The 15,483-nt window shown below is 46.1% G+C and overlaps 1 protein-coding gene across 1 annotated transcript in view; it reads right to left on the bottom strand.

Moving 5' to 3' along the window:
• Positions 1-1,804: 1,804 nt before the first annotated feature.
• Positions 1,805-15,483, bottom strand: part of LOC139396103 (Krueppel-like factor 7) — a 52,757-nt gene continuing 39,078 nt past the window's right edge. The window contains exons 3-4 of the mRNA XM_071143311.1: positions 5,834-5,957; positions 1,805-1,922 (exon numbers count right to left, since the gene is read on the bottom strand). Coding sequence (XP_070999412.1) covers positions 1,871-1,922; positions 5,834-5,957 — 176 coding nt within the window. The 3' untranslated portion in view covers positions 1,805-1,870. The remainder of the gene's footprint in view (positions 1,923-5,833; positions 5,958-15,483) is intronic.

Raw genomic sequence — 15,483 nt, 5'->3', positions numbered from 1 at the left:
TACAATCACAATAACTCACTCACTCACCCTCCAAAAAACCTTTAACCGTAAGAAGAAGAATCCTCCCTCCACATTAAATACATTTCCCACATCCCACCTTGACTAGAAGCATCTCGGCCTATTGAAATGAACTGTAGACATGAGCAGAATTCTGTTAGAAATGTGAGGGCCGACAAAGTCTCTGTCTGTATGCTTTTGTTGCCCTCCGTAGTTCTGTAGGGGGGTTGGCCAAGTACTCTCATAGACCAATGTGTCATTTCAAGCATGTTGAAGAGTTCATAGGCTTGGTACTTTGATGTTCAGGATCTGTGCGCTCCAAAATGAACTGTTCTCAGCAAAACATATAGGGAAAGAGAAGAGATTTTAGAAAATAAATTAAGTAACCTGTACACATCATTTACGATATCCTTTGCAGTCTGTGCTTCGGTAGCTGTTTTGCTACTTGTCTTTCGCGTGTGCATATGGCAGTCCACACAAGAACAGTATGTGTCCAAGCCAACGTTTGCTGAGTTTCAAGACTTTCCTGTTCAAGACCGAAGGGTTTACAAATGACATTTTTTACAAAAGTTTCAAAAGTGTCGCTGCGCAGCTGTGGAGGGGAACTCAGAGAGGAGGCAGAGAGGAGATAGAGAGGAGGCAGAGAGGAGGCAGAGAGGAGACAGAGAGGAGACAGAGAGGAGACAGAGAGGAGGCAGAGAGGAGACAGAGAGGAGACAGAGAGGAGGCAGAGAGGAGGCAGAGAGGAGACAGAGAGGAGGCAGAGAGGAGACAGAGAGGAGGCAGAGAGGAGACAGAGAGGAGACAGAGAGGAGGCAGAGAGGAGACAGAGAGGCGGCAGAGAGGCGGCAGAGAGGAGGCAGAGAGGAGACAGAGAGGAGACAGAGAGGAGGCAGAGAGGAGGCAGAGAGGAGACAGAGAGGAGACAGAGAGGAGACAGAGAGGAGGCAGAGAGGAGGCAGAGAGGAGATAGAGAGGAGGCAGAGAGGAGGCGTAGAGGAGGCAGAGAGGAGGCAGAGAGGAGACAGAGAGGAGGCAGAGAGGAGACAGAGAGGAGGCAGAGAGGAGGCAGAGAGGAGGCAGAGAGGATACAGAAGAGAGGAGACAGAAGAGAGGAGACAGAGAGGAGACAGAGAGGAGGCAGAGAGGAGGCAGAGAGGAGGCAGAGAGGAGGCAGAGAGGAGACAGAGAGGAGGCAGAGAGGAGGCAGAGAGGAGACAGAGAGGAGACAGAGAGGAGGCAGAGAGGAGACAGAGAGGAGACAGAGAGGAGACAGAGAGGAGGCAGAGAGGAGGCAGAGAGGAGGCAGAGAGGAGTGCATCTGGAGAATAGGAGTATGAATATTATAGTTCAATGTGGTCATCAGTTGTCTGACCAGGGACTGGGTCAATGTCTTCCAGTTGACCTTTGACTCCTTACAAGAGGAGTTTGACTGGGTTGGCTTTGCAAAGTAGCCTTGTCCTGTGGTTGTTTGCAGAAAATGGGACGACAACTCTTCTACTCTTTATACGACACAAGCGTCAGCCGGTATTGTGTTACTGTCTCCAGGCAGAATCCCCATCTGGCAGTATCAGATTTCCAGGACTCGGGTGAGGCAGAGCTGCTTTGGGAACAACATTAGACCAGACTGTCTGTTTATCTGTCTGTACAAAAACACCATGATTCCGTGCCCAATGCAGCCCCACAGACCCTGTCCGTTTGTCTTGCTCTCCCATGTCTCCCAAGGCTGATCCGATCCTTGATCTGATGCAACCAAGATTTTGATTGAACTCTCTCTCTCAGTACCCTTTTCAACACAACGGTGACGTTCACCTCCATCTTCACCTCTCCTCTTCTCGCTCTCCTCCTCTCCCTCTCTTCTCCCTCCACCTCCTCAGATATGCCTTTTCATGTGTAGCGCCAAATGGTCCGACCGTGAGAAACACCTGCGGAACGGACAGAAATGATGTCGTTAGCTTGTTGCAATAGTAGGAGGAACTATTGTTGAGTCAACAGTCTAACTGCTGCTGTTAGCTAGTCGCTAGTGCGTCAAGGCAATTCTAATGCACATGCAATTAAACATGTATGACGAATTCATAATCAACATTTCAATCCACGTTTTCAACAGGGCCGGTAATGACTGCAGCTGCATTCTGAATAGGACTGGAATCTGTACATGGATCTGTTCAACCAGTGGTGGAGAAGCAACACAAACAACGTTTGTTCTACCATTAAGGCACAATTAGTTGAGCTGTCTGCCTGTATAAGAAATGCAACACAAACAACATTAGAACTAAATCAGTACAACATATTGAAATTGGACTCATACATTTGTTCGAGGCCAACGTCAACAGAGTAAAACATGAAATCACATTATGTACTAAATCTGTATATTTTATTCAATCATATTCATCACTTTTTCTTCTTTACTTTCCTCATTGCTACAAATAAGGTAATATTTATGTCTGACTCATTCATCTGGATGAATGGAGATGTTGGACACACACAGGACAGGGAGGTGAGGTGACACACAGGTCCCTGTCTGACTCCTACGTCTGGATGAATGGAGTTGTTGGACACACACAGGACAGGGAGGTGAGGTGACACACAGGTCCCTGTCTGACTCCTACGTCTGGATGAATGGAGATGTTGGAAACACAGGTCCTGTCTGACTCCTACGTCTGGATGAATGGAGATGTTGGACACACAGGTCCCTGTCTGACTCATACGTCTGGATGAATGGAGATGTTGGACACACACAGGACAGGGAGGTGAGGTGACACACAGGTCCTGTCTGACTCCTACGTCTGGATGAATGGAGATGTTGGAAACACAGGTCCTGTCTGACTCATTCATCTGGATGAATGGAGATGTTGGACACACACAGGACAGGGAGGTGAGGTGACACACAGGTCACTGTCTGACTCCTACGTCTGGATGAATGGAGATGTTGGAAACACAGGTCCTGTCTGACTCATACGTCTGGATGAATGGAGATGTTGGAAACACAGGTCCCTGTCTGACTCCTACGTCTGGATGAATGGAGATGTTGGACACACTGGTCCCTGTCTGACTCATACGTCTGGATGAATGGAGATGTTGGACACACTGGTCCCTGTCTGACTCATACGTCTGGATGAATGGAGATGTTGGACACACTGGTCCCTGTCTGACTCATACGTCTGGATGAATGGAGATGTTGGACACACTGGTCCCTGTCTGACTCATACGTCTGGATGAATGGAGATGTTGGACACACACAGGACAGGGAGGTGAGGTGACACACAGGTCCTGTCTGACTCATACGTCTGGATGAATGGAGAGGTTAGACACACACAGGACAGGGAGGTGAGGTGACACACAGGTCCCTGTCTGACTCCTACGTCTGGATGAATGGAGTTGTTGGACACACACAGGACAGGGAGGTGAGGTGACACACAGGTCCCTGTCTGACTCCTACGTCTGGATGAATGGAGTTGTTGGACACACACAGGACAGGGAGGTGAGGTGACACACAGGTCCTGTCTGACTCATTCGTCTGGATGAATGGAGATGTTGGACACACAGGTCCTGTCTGACTCATTCGTCTGGATGAATGGAGATGTTGGACACACACAGGACAGGGAGGTGAGGTGACACACAGGTCCTGTCTGACTCATTCGTCTGGATGAATGGAGGTGAGGTGACACACAGGTCCCTGTCTGACTCCTACGTCTGGATGAATGGAGTTGTTGGACACACACAGGACAGGGAGGTGAGGTGACACACAGGTCCCTGTCTGACTCCTACGTCTGGATGAATGGAGATGTTGGAAACACAGGTCCTGTCTGACTCCTACGTCTGGATGAATGGAGATGTTGGACACACAGGTCCCTGTCTGACTTCTACGTCTGGATGAATGGAGATGTTGGACACACTGGTCCCTGTCTGACTCATACGTCTGGATGAATGGAGATGTTGGACACACTGGTCCCTGTCTGACTCATACGTCTGGATGAATGGAGATGTTGGACACACTGGTCCCTGTCTGACTCATACGTCTGGATGAATGGAGATGTTGGACACACTGGTCCCTGTCTGACTCATACGTCTGGATGAATGGAGATGTTGGACACACACAGGACAGGGAGGTGAGGTGACACACAGGTCCTGTCTGACTCATACGTCTGGATGAATGGAGAGGTTAGACACACACAGGACAGGGAGGTGAGGTGACACACAGGTCACTGTCTGACTCATACGTCTGGATGAATGGAGATGTTGGAAACACAGGTCCTGTCTGACTCCTACGTCTGGATGAATGGAGATGTTGGACACACAGGTCCCTGTCTGACTCATACGTCTGGATGAATGGAGATGTTGGACACACACAGGACAGGGAGGTGAGGTGACACACAGGTCCCTGTCTGACTCATACGTCTGGATGAATGGAGATGTTAAACACACACAGGACAGGGAGGTGAGGTGACACACAGATGAGGTGTTGTTGTGAAAATCAACATACTGTATTACTGTACAGCTAAGACAAGATGAGGTAAACACTGGTGCCCCAAGCTCCTCACACGTTGTCATGGTAATATAGTCTCCTATAAAAAAAGAATAACCTGAGGGCTCTGAACAGTTGTCATGGTAATATAGTCTCCTATAGACACCAGTATAACCTGAGGATTCTGAACAGTTGTCATGGTAATATAGGCTCCTTGAGACAACAGTATAACCTGAGGGTTCTGAACAGTTGTCATGGTAATATAGTCTCCTATAGACAAATGTAGAACCTAAAGGTTCAGAACAGTTGTCATGGTAATATAGTCTCCTATAGACACCAGTATAACCTGAGGGTTCTGAACAGTTGTCATGGTAATATAGGCTCCTTGAGACAACAGTATAACCTGAGGGTTCTGAACAGTTGTCATGGTAATATAGTCTCCTATAGACAAATATAGAACCTAAAGGTTCAGAACAGTTGTCATGGTAATATAGTCTCCTATAGACACCAGTATAACCTAAAGGTTCTGAACAGTTGTCATGGTAATATAGGCTCCTTGAGACAACAGTATAACCTGAGGGTTCTGAACAGTTGTCATGGTAATATAGGCTCCTTGAGACAACAGTATAACCTGAGGGTTCTGAACAGTTGTCATGGTAATATAGGCTCCTTGAGACAACAGTATAACTTGAGGTCTCAGAACAGTTGGACAGTGGATCTCTGTGTTTTTACTACACTTCTGATGTTTTTCTACATTTCTGTAAGTCTTTACATTTCTTAAGGACTGGAAGACCAGCTCCTGGTGGGCTAAAATTCATCCTTATCAAAACAAATCAAACAGTTGGGAGCAAAATGCAAACACATTGGAATCTAGACGGGACCCTGCAATGAATTTCTTAGTAAAGTTCATTTTTGTAATCTTTTTTTTAGGCCTCTTTTAAGGCGTTCAAGTCCTCCCAACTTGACGGGTGTCTTTCTGATCTTTATGGTCTGGACTTAACATCACTACTATATGCCCTGTTCTACAGTGTTGCTTACTAGGGCTGGCTGCATCAGTCTGTTAAGTACTGTAACTGCCTTGCCAAACACTGGGCTTGAGTAACGCATGCCTCACCTTCAGAGTCGATACACTTAACAGGCTTGTGTTGCTGTGTGTGTATGTGTGTGTGTGTGTGTGTCTGTGTGTCTGTGTGTCTGTGTGTGTGTGTCTGTGTGTGTGTGTCTCTGTGTGTGTGTGTGTGTGTGTCTGTGTCTGTGTCTGTGTCTGTCTGTGTGTGTGTCTGTGTCTGTGTGTGTGTGTGTGTGTGTGTGTGTGTGTGTGTGTGTCTGTGTCTGTGTCTGTGTGTGTGATGCGTTTGTGTTTTGACATACCTGTCACAGTGGTCACACTTAAAAGGCTTTGCGCCCGTGTGTTTGCGGTAGTGTCTCGTCAGCTCATCGCTCCGGGCGAACCGCCACTCACAGCCCTCCCATGAGCACTTGTAGGGCTTCTCACCTGAGGACAGAAACAAACACTCCTGTTCAGTACTCATCCACCAATCACACGCATGTTTAACACTTATCCACCAATCATACGGATGGTTACAGCAAGCATCCACCAATCCCACCGCCCCCATCTCACGTATTAGAGTCTGATTATTACCACCTCGGTAAACTGATATAACCATTAGAGTTTATGATAAACAGGATCGACGTTGGGCTCAGTCAACTAGATGGGGGCATATTCCCACCGTACTGTGTTTCACATGCAGCTGAGTTGATAGGAGACTTCCATTTAGGAGTGAGTGTGTGTGTCTGTAGGAGCAGACTGGCCATCTGGCATTTCGGGCAAATGCCAGAAGGGCTGGTTCATTTTTTGCCCATTGGGCCTGTCTGACTTGGGGGGTTTTTTGCGCAAAATTATAATTTGTCAAATAATGGGCGTCTTAAGGAAAACATGAGCCGCTGTGTTAGAAACGCCATGGCTGATTCTGGTGCCAGTCTGCCCCTGTGTGTGTGTGTGTGTGTGTGTGTGTGTGTGTGTGTGTGTGTGTGTGTGTGTGTGTGTGTGAGAGAGAGAGAGAGAGAGAGACACACATGTTAGGTGTGTGTGTGTAGTGTGTTTTCATGGATGCGGAGGGGTTCCCAGTGGTCTCTTATCCTGCTGAACGGGCAGAAATGAAAAGGAGGAGAAGAGGAGGAGGAGAAGGGCAGAGATACTGGTGGGAGGTGTGTAGTAATTAGGCCAATGGTGTTGCTTAATGGGAGTTACTCTATATTTACAATCTGCCAGCTGCATGCCTCTCTAAGGAGATGTCACACACATCCACCAATCATCCCAACTAGACCGCATAACATAGACATCAGACTAAATACAGTCTCATAGAGACATCAGACTAAACACAGTCTCATAGAGACATCAGACTAAATACAGTCTCATAGAGACATCAGACTAAACACAGTCTCATAGAGACATCAGACTAAACACAGTCTCATAGAGACATCAGACTAAATACAGTCTCATAGAGACATCAGACTAAACACAGTCTCATAGAGACATCAGACTAAACACAGTCTCATAGAGACATCAGACTAAATACAGTCTCATAGAGACATCAGACTAAACACAGTCTCATAGAGACATCAGACTAAACACAGTCTCATAGAGACATCAGACTAAACACAGTCTCATAGAGACATCAGACTAAACACAGTCTCATAGAGACATCAGACTAAACACAGTCTCATAGAGACATCACACTATGGGACAAGAAAAAACCCTCCCCTAACCCGGACGACGCTGGGCCAATTGTGTGCCGGCTGTGCATCAGCCTGACCGCTGTGCCACTCAGGAGGGCAATGCTTTTAAGTAGTTGATGACATGTGTGTCAGTGTTTGTTGGTTTGTACTAGTCTACAGCACTATATATAATCTATATACTATAATATAACCTATATAATATATATATATATATACACTATAATATAAATACTATAATATAACCTATATAATATATATATTATAATATAACCTATATAATAGATATATATATATACACTATAATATAAATACTATAATATAACCTATATAATATATATATATATACACTATAATATAAATACTATAATATAACCTATATAATATATATATTATAATATAACCTATATAATATATATATATATATATATATATATATATATATATATATATATATATATATATATATATATATATATATATATACTATAAAACAACCTGTATAATAGATATACAATAATATATATATATATATATATATACTATAACCTTTATACTATAACATAACCTATATAATATAATCTATATACTATAATATAACTTATATAACATAACCTTTATAATATAATATATATATAGTATAATATAACCTATATAGTATCATCTACATACTATAATATAACCTATATAATATATATACTATAATATAACCTACATAATATAATATCATCTATATACTATAGTATAACTTATATTATATAACCTATATAATATATATACTATAATATAACCTACATAAATTATAGTATATAGATATTATATTAACTTATATTATATAACTTATATAGAATCATCTATATACTATAATATAACATATAATATAACCTATATATCAAAATCTATATACTATAATATATATACTATAATATAACCTATAGAATATATATATATATTTATATATTACTATAACCTATATACTATAATATAACCTATATAATATAACCTATATAATATAACCTATATAATATATATATATATATATACTATAATATAACTTTTATAATATAACCTATATAATATATATACTATAATATCACTTTTATAATATAACCTATATAATATATATACTATAATATAACTTATATAATATAACCTATATAATATTCAAAATATAATATAACCTATATAATATATATACTATAGTATAACTTATATAATATAACCTATATAATATATATAATATAATATAACCTATATAGTATATATATACTATAATATAACTTATATAATATAACCTATATAATATATATAATATAATCTAACCTATTTAATATATATACTATAATATAACTTATATAATATAACCTATATAATATATATACTATAATATAACTTATATAATATAACCTATATAATATATATAATATAATATAACCTATATAGTATATATATACTATAATATAACTTATATAATATAACCTATATAATATATATAATATAATCTAACCTATTTAATATATATACAGTATACTATAATATAACTTATATAATATAGCCTATATAATATATATACTATAATATAACTTATATAATATAGCCTATATAATAGCTCCCCGGGTGTTTGGATGGTTTAATGAGGCACGGTTTGTTCCAGCAGTTGTCACACGTTTTATATCTCTCTTCAAGAGCTCCATCCAATCCACATAACACTTGCTTCATCAGCTTTCAGAATGCAATTAAGAAAGGAAGGAAGCATTTTGTGGTTTGCAGTGCTTTTATAATGACCTGCCTGCTATCTCCCCAACCGAGCTGCTGAAGAACGGAAAGGTACATTACCATAATAAAGCAAATGGGATGACGTGTGTCGGCAGGTGAAGATATATTTAGGAGGACTAGCCCCCTCTTCCTCCTGGGGCCAGCCTTCTTTGGTGTTACTCTGATGTTGTCCATAAGGAATTCACTACTCAACTACTTAAAATACCAGAGGCCATTCTTAAATTCAGAGGCTAGCTGAGTGGTAGGTAACAGAGGACATTCTTATCTTTAGAGGGTAGCTGAGTGGTTGGCAACAGAGGCCATTCTTATCTTTAGAGGCTAGCTGAGTGGTTGGTAATAGAGGCCATTCTTATCTTTAGAGGCTAGCTGAGTGGTAGGTAACAGAGGCCATTCTTATCTTTAGAAGCTAGCTGAGTGGTTGGTAACAGAGGCCATTCTTATCTTTAGAGGCTAGCTGAGTGGCTGGTAAGAGGCCATTCTTATCTTTAGAGGCTAGCTGAGTGGTAGGTAACAGAGACCATTCTTATCTTTAGAGGCTAGCTGAGTGGTAGGTAACAGAGGCCATTCTTATCTTTAGAGGCTAGCTGAGTGGTTGGTAACAGAGACCATTCTTATCTTTAGAGGCTAGCTGAGTGGTTGGTAAAAGAGGCCATTCTTATCTTTAGAGGCTAGCTGAGTGGTTGGTAATAGAGGCCATTCTTATCTTTAGAGGCTAGCTGAGTGGTTGGTAATAGAGGCCATTCTTATCTTTAGAGGCTAGGTTGAGTGGTAGGTAACAGAGGCCATTCTTATCTTTAGAGGCTAGCTGAGTGGTAGGTAACAGAGGCCATTCTTATCTTTAGAGGCTAGCTGAGTGGTTGGTAACAGAGACCATTCTTATCTTTAGAGGCTAGCTGAGTGGTTGGTAAAAGAGGCCATTCTTATCTTTAGAGGCTAGCTGAGTGGTTGGTAACAGAGGCCATTCTTATCTTTAGAGGCTAGCTGAGTGGTAGGTAACAGAGGCCATTCTTATCTTTAGAGGCTAGCTGAGTGGTAGGTAACAGAGGCCATTCTTATCTTTAGAGGCTAGCTGAGTGGTTGGTAACAGAGACCATTCTTATCTTTAGAGGCTAGCTGAGTGGTTGGTAAAAGAGGCCATTCTTATCTTTAGAGGCTAGCTGAGTGGTTGGTAACAGAGGCCATTCTTATCTTTAGAGGCTAGCTGAGTGGTTGGTAATATAGGCCATTCTTATCTTTAGACGCTAGCTGAGTGGTAGGCAACAGAGGCCATTCTTATCTTTAGAGGCTAGCTGGGTGGTTGGTAACAGAGGCCATTCTTATCTTTAGAGGCTAGCTTTGTGGTAGGTAACAGAGGTACAAGGTGTGTAACAGAGTACTTATCACTCACATCCAACTCATTCCCCAAAACAGGTTCACATTTCCCCTATCCTCCCCTCTCCTCTAGCCCCATCCTCCTCTCTCCTCTAGCCCCATCCTCCCCTCTCCTCTAGCCCATCCTCCCCTCTCCTCTAGCCCCATCCTCCCCTCTCCTCTAGCCCCATCCTCCTCTCTCCTCTAGCCCCATCCTCCCCTCTCCTCTAGCCCCATCCTCCCCTCTCCTCTAGCCCCAACCTCCTCTGTCCTCTAGCCCCATCCTCCCCTCTCCTCTAGCCCCATCCTCCCCTCCCCTTTCTAGCTCCATCCTCCCCTCTCCTCTAGCCCCATCCTCCCCTCTCCTCTAGGCCCATCCTCCTCTGTCCTCTAGGCCCATCCTCCCCTCTCCTCTAGCCCCATCCTCCTCTCTCCTCTAGCCCCATCCTCCTCTGTCCTCTCCTCTCCTCCTCTGTCCTCTCCTCTCCTCTCTTCCTCTGTCCTTTTCTCTAGCCCCATCCTCCGCTCTCATCTGTCCTTTCCTCTCCTCTAGCCCCATCCTCCTCTGTCCTTTCCTCTCCTCCTCTGTCCTCTCCTCTAGCCCCATCCTCCTCTCTCCTCTAGCCCCATCCTCCTCTGTCCTTTCCTCTCCTCCTCTGTCCTCTCCTCTAGCCCCATCCTCCGCTCTTATCGGTCCTTTCCTCTCCTCTAGTTCCATCCTCCCCTCTCTTCTGTCATTTCCTCTCCTCTCCTCTAGCCCCATCCTCCCCTCTGACCTTTCCTCTCCTCTAGCCCCATCCTCCCCTCTCCTCTGTCCTTTCCTCTCCTCTCCTCTGTCCTTTACTCTCTTCTAGCCCCTTCCTCTCCTCTCCTCTAGCCCCATCCTCCCCTCTCCTCTGTCATTTCCTTTCCTCTCCTCTCCTCTGTCCTTTCCTCTCCTCTAGCCCCTTCCTCTCCTCTCCTCTAACCCCATCCTCTCCTCTGTCCTTTCCTCTCATCTAGCCCATCCTCCCCTCTGTCATTTCCTCTCCTCTAGCCCCATCCTCCCCTCTGTCCTTTCCTCTCCTCTAGCCCCATCCTCTCCTCTGTCCCTTCCTCTCCTGTAGCCCCATCCTCCCATCTCCTCTGTCCTCTCCTCTCCTCTAGCCCCATCCTACCCTCTGTCATTTCCTCTCCTGTAGCCCCATCCCCCCCTCTCCTCTCCTCTCCTCTCCTCTAGCCCCATCCTCTCCTCTCCTTTGTCCTTTCCTCTCCTCTAGCCCCATCCTCCCCTCTGTCCTTTCCTCTCCTCTAGCCGCATCCTATCCTCTCCTCTGTCCTTTCCTCTCCTCTAGCCCCATCCTCCCCTCTGTCCTTTCCTCTCCTCTATCCCCATCCTCTCCTCTCCTCTGTCCCTTCCTCTCCTGTAGCCCCATCCTCCCCTCTCCTCTCCTCCCCTCTGTCCTTTCCTCTCCTCTAGCCCCATCCTCCCCTCTGACCTTTCCTCTTCTCTAGCCCCATCCTCTCCTCTCCTCTCCTCTTCTCTGTCCTTTCCACTCCTCTAGCCCCATCCTATCCTCTGTCCTTTCCTCTAGCCCAAGCCTTTCCTCTCCTCTAGCCCCATCCTTCCCTCTCCTCTCCTCTGTCCTTTCCTCTCCTCTAGCCCCATCCTCCCCTCTGTCCTTTCCTCTCCTCTATCCCCATCCTCTCCTCTGTCCCTTCCTCTCCTGTAGCCCCATCCTCCCCTCTCCTCTCCTCCCCTCTGTCCTTTCCTCTCCTCTAGCCCCATCCTCCCCTCTGACCTTTCCTCTCCTCTAGCCCCATCCTCTCCTCTCCTCTCCTCTTCTCTGTCCTTTCCACTCCTCTAGCCCCATCCTATCCTCTGTCCTTTCCTCTAGCCCAAGCCTTTCCTCTCCTCTAGCCCCATCCTTCCCTCTCCTCTCCTCTGTCCTTTCCTCTCCTCTAGCCCCATCCTCTCCTCTCCTCTCCCCTCCTCTGTCCTTTCCTCTCCTCTAGCCCCATCCTCTCCTCTGTCCTTTCCTCTAGCCCAAGCCTTTCCTCTCCTCTAGCCCCATCCTTCCCTCTCCTCTCCTCTAGCCCAAGCCTTTCCTCTCCTCTAGCCCCATCCTCTCCTCTCCCCTCCTCTGTCCTTTCCTCTCCTCTGTCCTTTCCTCTCCTCTAGCCCCATCCTCTCCTCTGTCATTTCCTCTCCTCTAGCCCCATCCTCTCCTCTCCTCTGTCCTTTCCTCTCCTCCCCTCTGTCCTTTCCTCTAGCCCCATCCTCCTCTTTCCTCTGTCCTTTCCTCTCCTCTAGCCCCATCCTCCCCTCTGTCATTTCCTCTCCTTTAGCCCCATCCCCCCCTCTGTCCTTTCCTCTCCTCTAGCCCCATCCTCCCCTCTCCTCTGTCCTTTCCTCTCCTTTAGCCCCATCCTCCCCTCTGTCCTTTCCTCTCCTCTAGCCCCATCCTCCCCTCTCCTCTGTCCTTTCCTCTCCTCTAGCCCATCCTCTCCTCTCCTCTGTCCCTTCCTCTCCTGTGACCCCATCCTCCCCTCTCCTCTCCCATTTCCTCTCCTGTAGCCCAATCCTCCCCTCTCCTCTCCTCTGTCCTTTCCTCTCCTGTAACCCCATTCTCCCCTCTCCTCTCCTCTGTCATTTCCTCTCCTGTAGCCCCATCCTCCCCTCTCCTTTCCTCTATCCTTTCCTCTCCTCTAGCCCCATCCTCCCCTCTCCTTTCCTCTGTCCTTTCCTCTCCTCTAGCCCCATCCTCCCCTCTGTCATTTCCTCTCCTGTAGCCCCATCCTCCCCTCTCCTCTCCTCTCCTCTGTCCTTTCCTCTCCTCTAGCCATATCCTCCCGTCTCCTCTCCTCTAACCTTAAAAACAAGAGAGGCAGATTTAGGTCTGGCCCACTCCCTCCCTCCCTCACACCGGCCAATTATAGTCCCGGGAGGCATGGATGCCTGACTCAGTCTCCTAGCAACCGGGTAAGGGATGAAACACGAGGAGGAGGCAGCTAGTGCAGCTGGCTGGATCTGGCATTGGCAGCACACGCCGCTGTGCCACCAGCCAATTACCACTCACGCTGGCAGAGGAGAATGCAGTTGCCTAGCAACCTGCACTGTAACGCTGTACATTCTTGATGGGGGTAGGGGGTGTGGTGGTTGTGAGGGGGGAGGCATAGTGGAGACAGCATCGATACAGGCTGAGACCAGTGCCTAGAACACAGCAGATAACCACTCCAGCTACACACTCCTCCATTGATAGCCTATGGTTGCCTAGCAACACACACACACATACACACAACCCAGCCTCTCAGGTGGCTGAGTTGTGGTTAACTGCATTTTCTCCATTAGCTGGAGATGGACCGGGGTATCGTGGTCTCTGAGGTCATTATGGGGGCACTGGGAAAGCACTTTACAGACCAGTACTACTCACTCCTACACGTTTACTGTTACACTAGTCAATGCTGGCTCCCTTTATATGAGCAGAGAGGGAGAGTGTGTGGATGTGTGTGCATGTGTGTGAGAGAAAGGGAGAGATGGAGGAGACAGAGAGAGGAGGGGAGGAGGCAGGACAGAGAGGGAGTGTGTGTGGGTGTGTGTGAGAGAAAGGGAGAGATGGAGGAGACAGAGAGAGGAGGGGAGGAGGTAGGACAGAGAGGGACGTGTTTGACTCTTCCCCTCTTCAAAATCGAATTGCACAATTCCTTATCTGCGTTGAAACCTCCATTCATAAAACTCACTGCAGGGACGTGTAATTTACACAAAGTCTGCTTGATTCCAGCTCTACTGTGAATCTCTTCTCTGTCAGTCATTTATGGGAATAACAAGTGAAGAAAAGAGGGGTTTGAGTAACACCGTCTCTTAAGTCATGCCCTGATGATTAAACGAGTGGAGGCCCATGGCACTATGTCTCAGACTGAAGTGTTCCTACCTCTCCTCCTCAGTGCTCGGTCCCTGTCTTGGTGCTGTCACTAAAGTAACTATTTCAGCTAGCTATAACAGTGACCCTGTGCTTTTAGAGTCAGCATGTCACGTAACAGTACAGGTGGACTGAGATGTTCCTACCTCTCCTCTTCAGTGCTCGGTCCCTGTCTTGGTGCTGTCACTAAAGTAACTATTTCAGCTAGCTATAACAGTGACCCTGTGCTTTTAGAGCCAGCATGTCACGTAACAGTACAGGTGGACTGAGATGTTTCTACCTCTCCTCCTCAGTGCTCGGTCCCTGTCTTGGTGCTTTATGTCTCTGAGTGACTAAAACACGTGTTCCAGCTATATCCCTCACGCTCGTTCACGTGTTCCAGCTATATCCCTCACTCTCGTTCACCTGTTCCAGCTATATCCCTCACGCTCGTTCACGTGTTCCAGCTATATCCCTCACGCTCGTTCACGTGTTCCAGCTATATCCCTCACTCTCTTTCACGTGTTCCAGCTATATCCCTCACTCTCTTTCACGTGTTCCAGCTATATCCCTCACGCTCGTTCACGTGTTCCAGCTATATCTCTCACGCTCGTTCACGTGTTCCAGCTATATCCCTCACTCTCTTTCACGTGTTCCAGCTATATCCCTCACTCTCTTTCACGTGTTCCAGCTATATCCCTCACGCTCGTTCACGTGTTCCAGCTATATCCCTCACTCTCTTTCACGTGTTCCAGCTATATCCCTCACTCTCTTTCACGTGTTCCAGCTATATCCCTCACGCTCGTTCACGTGTTCCAGCTATATCCCTCACTCTCGTTCACCTGTTCCAGCTATATCCCTCACGCTCGTTCACGTGTTCCAGTTATACCCCTCACGCTCGTTCACGTGTTCCAGCTATATCCCTCACGCTCGTTCACGTGTTCCAGCTATATCCCTCACGCTCGTTCACGTGTTCCAGCTATATCCCTCACGCTCGTTCACGTGTTCCAGCTATATCCCTCACGCTCGTTCACGTGTTCCAGCTATATCCCTCACTCTCGTTCACGTGTTCCAGCTATATCCCTCACGCTCGTTCACGTGTTCCAGCTATATCCCTCACGCTCGTTCACGTGTTCAAGCTATATCCCTCACTCTCTTTCACGTGTTTCAGCTATATCCCTCACGCTCGTTCACGTGTTCCAGCTATATCCCTCACGCTCGTTCACGTGTTCCAGCTATATCCCTCACGCTCGTTCACGTGTTCCAGCTATATCCCTCACG

The sequence above is a fragment of the Oncorhynchus clarkii genome, unplaced genomic scaffold (assembly GCF_045791955.1).
Source record: "Oncorhynchus clarkii lewisi isolate Uvic-CL-2024 unplaced genomic scaffold, UVic_Ocla_1.0 unplaced_contig_13405_pilon_pilon, whole genome shotgun sequence".
NCBI classification, from domain to species: domain Eukaryota; kingdom Metazoa; phylum Chordata; class Actinopteri; order Salmoniformes; family Salmonidae; genus Oncorhynchus; species Oncorhynchus clarkii.
The sequence above is the reverse complement of the archived record's forward strand: the minus strand, read 5'-3'. Positions and strand labels throughout refer to the sequence as shown.